The sequence below is a fragment of the Microtus ochrogaster genome, unplaced genomic scaffold (genome assembly GCF_000317375.1).
Source record: "Microtus ochrogaster isolate Prairie Vole_2 unplaced genomic scaffold, MicOch1.0 UNK1, whole genome shotgun sequence".
NCBI lineage: Eukaryota > Metazoa > Chordata > Mammalia > Rodentia > Cricetidae > Microtus > Microtus ochrogaster.
The window spans coordinates 38,189,295-38,199,000 of record NW_004949099.1 but is presented as its reverse complement, the minus strand read 5'-3'; the positions used below and the strand labels follow the sequence as shown (position 1 = coordinate 38,199,000).

Genomic DNA, 9,706 nt, shown 5'->3' with positions numbered 1-9,706 from the left:
TCAGGGCGACCTCCTTAGCCTGAGAGAAACTGTGGTCAGTTTGGCTCTGTTTCTCGTTGTTCATCCACGTAGCGCTGTGACCCTGGAGATGTGGTTCATAGCTGTCCAGAGGCTTTGGCTGTGAGGAGAAGCAGGAGAGATGTAGGAGAAAACGTGAGAGAAGTGTGTGTGTGTGTGTGTGTGTGTGTGTGTGTGTGTGTGTTGGTAGGAAGGTGTAGCTGAGTGTGCAGAGAGAGAAATGCGAGGGAGAAGTAGGGGAGATGAGAGATTGTATGGGTGCGTACGTGTGTGTGTGTGTGTGTGCATGTGTGTGCGCGCGTGTGTGCATATGTGTGTGTGCATGTGTGTGCTGGGAGGAATGTGAAGAGGGAGAAGTGTGAGGGAGAAGTAGGGGAGATGAGAGATTGTATGGGTGCGTACGTGTGTGTGTGTGCATGTGTGTGTGTATCTGTGCATGTGTGCGCGCGCGTGTGTGCATGTGTGTGTGCGCACGTGTGTGCTGGAAGGAACGTGCAGAGGGAGAAGTGTGTGTGTGCGCGCGCGTGTGTGCTGGAAGGAATGCGAAGAGGGAGGAGTGTGAGGGAGAAGTAGGGGAGATGAGAGATTGTATGGGTGCGTACGTGTGTGTGTGTGTATGTGTGCATGTGTGTGCGCGCGTGTGTGCATATGTGTGTGCGCGTGTGTGTGCTGGGAGGAATGTGAAGAGGGAGAAGTGTGAGGGAGGAGTAGGGGAGATGGGCGATTGTATGGGTGCGTACGTGTGTGTGTGCATGTGTGTGCGCACGTGTGTGCATGTGTGTGCGCGCGCGTGTGTGTGTGCATGTGTGTACGCACGCGTGTGTGCTGAAGGAACGTGCAGAGGGAGAAGTGTGAGGGATGTGAGGAGAACTGAGAGGGTAGTGTGGAGAGACGCAGCTGAGTGGGTGGAGCTACAGAGATGCAGCTGAGTGGGTGGAGCTACAGAGATGCAGCAGCATAGAGAGAGGTGTGTGTAGGAGAGACGCGTGTGACGAAGAAGCACATGGCTGTGTGGGGAGAGAGATGCATGTAAAGTGGAGACTGTAACTGTGGAGAGAGATGTGACTGTGTGAAGAGATTATCACGTAGTAGATTATTTAAGTTGAAGGGAAAGAGAAGGTTAGCATTGGGAAAGCATGTGTTTGTTCCTATTTTCTTAGGTTACCACTGGAAAGCCTGTGTTTTCTTGTTACCCTCAGATAGAAAAAGTCTAATCTTCAGAGAGTAAATTTTCTTTCTTTCTTTTTTTTTTTTTTTTTTTTTTTTTTTTTTTGGTTTTTCGAGACAGGGTTTCTCTGTGGTTTTGGAGCCTATCCTGGAACTAGCTCTTGTAGACCAGGCTGGTCTCGAACTCACAAAGATCCGCCTGCCTCTGCCTCCCAAGCGCTGGAATTAAAGGCGTGCGCCACCACCGCCCGGCTCAGAGAGTGAATTTTCAAGATGCAGTAATAAAGAAAGTTACCTTCAGAACATGGGACCCTTTTCCTAAAGATCCTTAGATAGAGAACCCTCGCTACTTTGAAGAATTCCTTACTGCAACCCTGGGTGCAGCCTGGGAGCTGGTATCCCTGGGCTGAAACATTCTGGCCCCGGAAACAGGGACTGCAATGGTATTCAGAAGACTTGCAACTGGCAATCCCAGACTCTGCTTTCAAAAGGCAAAATGTAACCCCATTTTTGGAAGGTAACTTCTCATTATTCACTAGCCAGAAAACTGCCCAGACGATTGACTCACCTGTCTACAGAAATAACCAGAGAAGCACGGGTTCCTGCTATTGCTGTGACAAACACCTTGACCAAAAACAACTAATAGGAGGAAATGATTTATTCAGCTAACACTTCTGGGTCACAGTCCATTGCAGAGGAAAGTCAAGCAGGAACTTGAAGGAGAGACCAGGAAGGAACGCTCCTCCTTGGACACTCATACTTTGCTCCGCTAGATTTCCTTATGCAGGCCAGGACCCTTCTGTCCTGGGAAATAGTGCCGCCCATAGTGGGTGGGGCCCTTCTACATCAGTCATCCATTAAGACAGTCCCCCACAGGACCCCTAGCAGTGGGACCAGGACCTGCCCTTGGTACATGGACTAGCTTTTTGGAACCCATTCCCTATGGTGGGATGCCTCGCTCAGCCGTGATGTTGGAGTTTGGTCCTGCCTCAACTTGATATGCCTTGCTTTTTGTTGATTCCCATGGGATGCTTGACCCTTTCTGAAGGGAGATGGAGGAGTGGATGGGGTGGGTAGAAGGAAGGTAGAGGGAGGGAACATGAGGAGAGGAGGGAGGGGAAACTGTAGTAGGTATGTAAGATAAATTTTAAAGTTTAATTAAAATTATAAAAAAAAAGATAATCCCCCACAGATATGCTCACAGGCAGATCTGATCTGGGCAATCCCTAGATTAGATTGACATTCCCTTCTCAGGTCACTCTAGGCTGTGCTAAGTTGATAGTTAAAGCTAGCTAGGACACATGGGAAGATGGCTGCCTACTGACCCAGAACATAGGTCAGACAGTAAAGTGCTTGCCTGCCATGAAAGAGGCACTGGGTTTGATCCCCAGCACCACAGAAACTGAGCCTGGCTATACAGCTTTATGTTACTAGCAACTGGGAGGGAGAGGTAAAGGCTAACCTGGGCTGCATAACAACTCCAAGGCCAGCCTGGACACATGGGACCCTGACTCACAAAACATACATACACACATGCATACACACACACACACACACACATACATACACACATACATGCATCCTGCATACAAAGCTTTCTCATCAAGACAACCCTCAAACTATGAGCCAAATCGAATGCTCCTTTCCTTAAATAAATTACAAGTGCATTGTGGAGGCACAGCTGTGGCCCCAGCTACTCAGGAGGCCAGAGAAGGAGCCCAGATTGAGCCCAGAAGCACGCATTAAACGAGGTAAATTATAGAGTAGGGCATTAAATCTCAAGAACGTGGCTTTAAAACTATGTTTGAAACATGGAAAACTGTTGAAATTGCAGGTCAAAGTCAAGTTGACCCAGCGATTACAGAAAGTGCACAGCAGACTCAGCCTTCAGAATACCCAGGAGCAGAGACTTAGGAGACTGCAGCTGGCTTCAACACTGTGTTCTAAAAGAGCCAGTGAGGTGAGAAGCCTGTGGCTCTCGGTGACCACAATAAACCATGAGCCAGGGGCTTCTCTCCCTCAGAGCCTCCCTTTGCCTGGCCCCGGAGGAGACAGAATTCCAGCAAGGCCAGCAGGCTGTCTCGTTCACGCCGCTGCTCTCTCGCAGCTGTTATTAACTGAAAATTAACTGACATGGCACCTGAGAACAGAAGCCTGGAAGAATTCATGGAATGTCACAGTCCTGGTGGTTCAAGCCATGCCCAGAATCCGGCACCCTCTTCAACAGTGGGAATGACATGGGGCTGGAGAGATGGCTCAGTGGTTAAGAGCACTGACTGCTCTTCCAAAGGTCCTGAGTTCAGTTCCCAGCAACCACATGGTGGCTCACAACTATCTGTAATGAGATCTGGTGCCCTCTTCTGGCCTGCAGGCAGACATGCAGGCAGAATACCAAGAATACTGTATACATAATAAATAAATAATTCTTAAAAAAAAAAGAGTGGGAATGACGATAGTTTGAATTTCTGCGTGCTTAGTATATGTTAAATGTGCTCTAGTAGTTTCTAAAGTTTTATGCAAATGAAACAACTCAATAGCAAGCAGTTACATCATTCTACCCCCCCAGAGAGCGGCTCCTGCCCCCTTCTCACCACTAACTAATCTCATCGAGTATGTCTATTCCACTATGTAGACACATCATTCTTATCTTAGACTTGAGACAGTTGGGCTCCTGGAACGTAACATTTCCTAAACTATGAAAATAGTTGTGGTGATATTTTGTTTGTGATCTAACAAATAAAGCTTGCCTGAAGATCAGAATGCATAGCTAAGCCACTAGTTGGCCATTAAGGCCAAGCAGTGTGGCACACACCTTGAATCCCAGCACTCAGGAAACTGAGGCTTACGGATCGCTGTGAGTTCAAGACCACCTTAGGCTACACGAGATTGAATCTGTCTAAAAGAGAAACAGAGCTCACACAAAGGGGATCCCAGCATCCGGGAACACATACCTTTAATCCCAGCACTTGGGAGGTAGAAACAGACATGATATGGCTGGGCATCTAGAGGAATGTAAGCCGGGAGGAGACAGGAGTTCAGATGCAGTCTGAGGATTCGTAGAGATAGAATTGCCCCTTTGGTCTGAGCATTGGTAGAGGTAAGAACTCTCTAGTTGCTGGTTGCTCTGCTTCTCTGATCTTTCAGCATTAACCCCTATATCTGACTCAGGGTTTTTATTATTAAGAACAATTAGAACTACAAATAGTTATTGGGATTAATCCTCACTTGAGTCTCATTGCTAAGCTACGTGGATCTCAATACCTACCTGTCAGGAGAGACTGCCATTTGGGGTATATTAACAGGGAAAGGCAGCTGCTATAGGGGTCCCAAAGGGCAGCCCTGCGCCCCTCTAGAGCTACTGCGGGCCAGCTGCTGTTGGCTGCAGAAGAGCTGAGTTGACCACGCCAGAAGGATCCTAGTTCTGCAAGGACTTTGTTTTTTTTCTGTCTGATTCCACGGCTGTGGACATCTTCGTGTTCCTTTTATACCTAATTTCCTTCAGGACTGTTCTCTGCATTGGTCCTTTGCTTTTTTCTGTTCTCCCTCTCCACCCACCCTCTTTTCCACTCCATACATGCATACTCAACTCACAGTATATTAAAAAAAATCAGCCACAAGCACACTCTAGGTCTGGCTCTCTTCCTCATGGTGGCCCCATTTCTGTGCTAATTATGTGCAGCCTCTTCCTAAGTGGCTGCCTCCCTATTCATAAATCAGCTCTTTACTTTGTCCTTCTTTGTTTCCCTTTTTTTTTTTTTTTTTTTTTTTTGTTTTTTTGAGACAGGGTTTCTCCGTAGGTTTTCCTGGCACTCACTCTGTAGCCCAGGTTGGCCTTGAACTCTCAGAGATCCAGCTGCCCCTGCCTCCCCAATGCTGGGACTAAAGGTGTGTACCTCCACTGCCCCACAATCATGATTTTTCATTTGTTTTTGAACTCCATTGTAGTTGGTCATTCTTCATTTTATTTTATTTTATTTACACACTTTTTACTCTTTTGGTCTTTGCCACCCAGACCCCAAATAAATCACACAGGGGCTTATTACTTATGAATGCCCAGCCTTATCTTGGATTTTTCTAGCACCTTTCCTTACTTACATTACCCATTTACCTTTTGCCTCTGGGCTTTTTTCTTTCTCTATTTCTGTATACCTTCCTTTCCTTTTTACTCTGTGGTTTACTATGTAGCTGGGTGGCCCCCAAAGTCCTCCTCTCTTCCTTTTCTTGCTCCTCAAACCTTTCTTCCCAAATTTTTCCTCCTATTTATTCTCTCTGCCTACCAGCCAGCCCTGCCTATCCTTTCGTCTGCCTAGCAATTGGCTGTTCAGCTCTTTATTAGACCAAGCAGGTGTTATAGACAGGCAAAGTAACACAGCGTCACAGGGTTAACCAAATTCAATAATAAAGAATGCAACACATCTTTGCATCATTAGATAATGTACCCCAACATAAACAAATGTTACACATATTCAGCTAATATTCCACAACATTTCATTGCTGTTTTTCTCCACAGTTGACTCTTAATATTCTCAATAATTTTCATGATGTGGGATTGTAATCGCCTTTGTGTGGAGGACAATGGGCATGAAAGGGACTACACAGCATTCACCATGGAAACCGTGTTGCAAGTCATCATCCACACACATCCCTGTTTATTTTCTCTCCTAAACCTCATATTAACCTTGATATGTGTGCCTGCCACCAGAAAGGGGCACCAGATCTCATGACAGATGGTTGTGAGCCACCATGTGCTTGCTGGGAATTGAACTCAGATCCTCTGGAAGAGGAGTCAGCGCTCTTAACTTCTGAGCCATCTCTCCAGCCTACGATATTGTTTTTGTCATCAAAATTATCACTGTCAATTAAAATTTAGGAACCAGGTTGAGGATAGTCAATTAAAATAGCTTATCTAACTGAAACTTAGTTCTAAAAACTAAAAAAAAATTTAATTATATAAAGAAGTAATGGTGAGATAGAAGAAAAGAGGGGGGCACACAAGCAAGGGCCAAGGGGTACCTCATTTCGGATAACATGGTTAGGGCAGCCCCATTCTCACCTCCAAGGGCATGGCTCCATGAAGAATGTGGCACTATGGGTTAGGAATGGACACTGAACAGGAGTCCATTAGGCACAGCTGGCCCTTGAACTCCCTGCTGAGCGGGGAGACAGAGAGATGTGCATTCACGCCGGGTAACACTCAGTGAGAAAGTGGATCAGTTGGGCCTAAAGGTAGAACATCTGAGTATGAGCAGAGAGGTAGGCAGAGCTGAGCCTTCGCTGGGAGCTGCAAAACCAGAGATGGAAACATCATTGCGTGTGTGTGTGTGTGTGTGTGTGTGTGTGTGTGTGTGTGTGAGAGAGAGAGAGAGAGAGAGAGAGAGAGAGAGAGAGAGTTCAGGTGAGAACTGGCTGGGGACTTAGAAAACGGTGGCAAAGCCCACATCATGTGCAAAGTTTGTATTTATTAGAAGTTTCAGGTGAAGAGTCAGGTTAAGAACAGGCAGGGTGGTTTGCACCTGCAATCCCAGCACTTGGAACAAGCAGGAAGTAGAGTTTAAGGCCAGGCTGGGCAGATCAACCAGCTCCTTCTATGCTCTCTCTTCCTCCTCTTACTGCCTCAGATCTGGGCCACTTTGTGCCTGCAGCCAGTCTTACATAGTGCTGACTGGAGAACTGGAGGCTAAATGCCTGCCTGCCCCTCACTAAGAGGCTTCCTCTTGTAATACAAGGAGTGAGCTTTACAACAGGAAAGCAGAGTCAGTGCCCTGGGCTCCTGGGGCATCTGTGCTCACCCTGGGTGCTCGAGGCCTTCCTCATCAGGACACAGCGCTGCCTTCCAGTTGCGTGCCCACCTAGTTCAGGCAATTCTCAAGGTGCTGAGCAGAGGTGCTTAGAAGCCAGGCCTGAGTCCTGATCTCTGACAGAAAGGCAGCCAAGAGCACACCTCAGCTTGTTTGTCTTTGGAAGTCTGTAGAGGCGCGAACCTGAGCTGGTAAGGAGAGAAGGCACACTTCCTGCAGTTCCTTCAAATAGGCACCACCTGCTTGAGAAAGGAGAAACTGAGGCCTGGGGAAAGTAAAGCCATTTGCTCAGCTTCAGCCCCACCTGGGGACACAGTCTTCTGCTGTGCCTGAGACCACGTGGACCCTCTCACAGAAGCTTCATTTTGACCCAGAGGAGGGAACAGTCGTTCTGGAAGATTCAGGCCATCTTTGTCTGTGTGGTTCATTTGTGCATCTAAGCATAACTACCAGCTGCATGTGGGTCTATGTGGGCCGGTACCAGAATCTTCTACACGGTTACGTTCCTGGGAAGCCCTTGGCTGAAAAAGGGCCTTCACCAAGAAAAGTCTTGGTACTTGCATAAAAGAACCTACCAGACCAGTGCTCACTCAACACTCAGTCCATACCAGAGACAAGGGTTTGACAGACAGTGACCGGAGCACAATATAGCCATGCGATGGTGGGTGGTTCTGGTTACCTCCAACAGCAAAGTGACACCAGGGGAGGAGAGCTAATGATTCAGTGGAAATGAAGCCTCGGGCACTGAGCACCCACAACCCCAGGACCCACACCTGAGGCCCAGGGGCCCCTTCCCCAGCAGCCCAAGACAGGATCCATTCCTAAGCCGCTCGAGCAGCACTGGAAAACACCTTATCCTGATGTCCTTAGAACTTATGACTGGACAGACATGTTTGCCATTTCTTAGGGAAAGCTGCTATGTTTTCCCCAGAGAATTTGACTTGGGAAAGGCCGGCATCTAGAATTTTGTTAGAAAGTACAGCACACAGGGAAGGTAATGCCTCATTACAGAAATTTTATTAAGTAAATAAACCTTTCATTTTCAATGGTGGGGAAGAGATAAATGGCCGGCGGCCAGCCAGACCCATACACTCAGTATTCTTCCCCTTCTTCTGCCTCTGCCTCCACGGAATCCACGCCCACCTCTTCATAATCCTTCTCCAGCGCTGCCAGGTCCTCCCGGGCCTCTGAGAACTCCCCTTCCTCCATGCCTTCTCCCACGTACCAGTGCACGAAGGCCCGCTTGGCGTACATGAGGTCAAACTTGTGGTCCAGGCGGGCCCAGGCCTCGGCGATGGCAGTGGTGTTGCTCAGCATGCACACGGCCCTCTGCACCTTGGCCAGGTCTCCCCCAGGCACCACGGTGGGGGGCTGGTAGTTGATACCCACCTGCCAGAGAAGGAGAACACCAGTCGAGTTTATAATAGCCTCAGAAATACGACAGTTCACTAGCTCGGGAGCTGTGGGCCCAGGTCAAGCTGCAGATACTCACGCCGTACTTCGGGGAATAATCAACTACACAACACGTATAAGATCTCAAAGTCCTTACTTAAACACTAATGGACAAACTGAAACAACAGGGCAAAGAACGAGAACCCTCCCACTGTATACTGTGTGCTTAGCTAAAACGAAGCTGGCTGGAATACTTGTATTCGCTATAGGAAACCCTGTGTAGCAGTGACCTCTAGCAAGAACTCTTGGAGATGAAGGAGGATAACTTTAGGAACGCAGATTCTTTGCTGCTCTGCTGGCCTGTCACCCAACATCACTCGTGTTAGAGGCAGAATACATCTGTAATATGCAGAGACTGCCTCCTGTTTTGTAGGAACAAAAAGCTTCGGGGGCAGAGAATTCAGGTTTCAGATTTCCACAGTTAATATTTGAATACTATTTAAATTATAGTATTTAGATATTATTAAATGCTAATATTTAAAATGTAAGTTAATGTTTTCATCTTCCTTTAAAATATATTGGTATATTTTTTATAATTTAAAGGCTCTAAAAATTACTTGAAAATCCCAAGCTGGCCACAAACTCTGCGGCCAAGGCTGAACTTGAACTTACTCTGGTGCTGGGATCAGAGGCCTGTACCCCATGAATGTCCAGATAAAACACTGTTTCTAAACATGGAAATTAGTGTGGCCCAGCCATGGTTGTAAAGAATGTGCCAGAAACCAAACCCATGCTGACACAAAGGGACCCATAGCACAGAGACTAAGCGGGGGCACCTGGAGTTGGCAGACTCTGTAGGGCCAGAGCCGCCCCTAACTTAGGCCTCCGCACAGGCCTGCTCTTTACTGCAGACCTACAGGGGCAGCAGGAGACACTTGGGCAAGGCACAGCGTTCCCAGCCCCTTTCCACAGAGGCCCCTCCCTTGGAAGTCTTTGTCTTCTTAGTGTCTCACTGATGCTTGAGGATTGGTAATTGATGGTCTAAGGAGTAATGACTGAGGCCAGGTGGTGGTGGCGCACACCTTTAACCCCAGCCCTCAGGAGGCAGATCTCTGTGAGATGAGAACTGCCTGGTCTACAGAGTGAGTTTCAGGACAGCCAGGGCTACAAAGAGAAACCCTGTTTCTCAAAACCAACCAAACAACCCAAATCAAAAACAAGCAAGCAAGCAAACAAACAAGAAATAAAGTTTGGCCGGGCGGTGGTGGCGCACACCTTTAATCCCAGCACTCGGGAGGCAGAGGCAGGTGGATCTCTGTGAGTTCGAGGCC

General features: G+C 47.7%; 1 protein-coding gene across 1 annotated transcript in view; it reads right to left on the bottom strand.

Annotated features, from left to right (window-relative positions):
• Positions 1-8,075: 8,075 nt before the first annotated feature.
• The window catches only part of LOC101985471 (tubulin alpha-3 chain-like), a 6,897-nt gene continuing 5,266 nt past the window's right edge, over positions 8,076-9,706 (bottom strand). The window contains exon 4 of the mRNA XM_013352903.1: positions 8,076-8,372. Coding sequence (XP_013208357.1) covers positions 8,076-8,372 — 297 coding nt within the window. The remainder of the gene's footprint in view (positions 8,373-9,706) is intronic.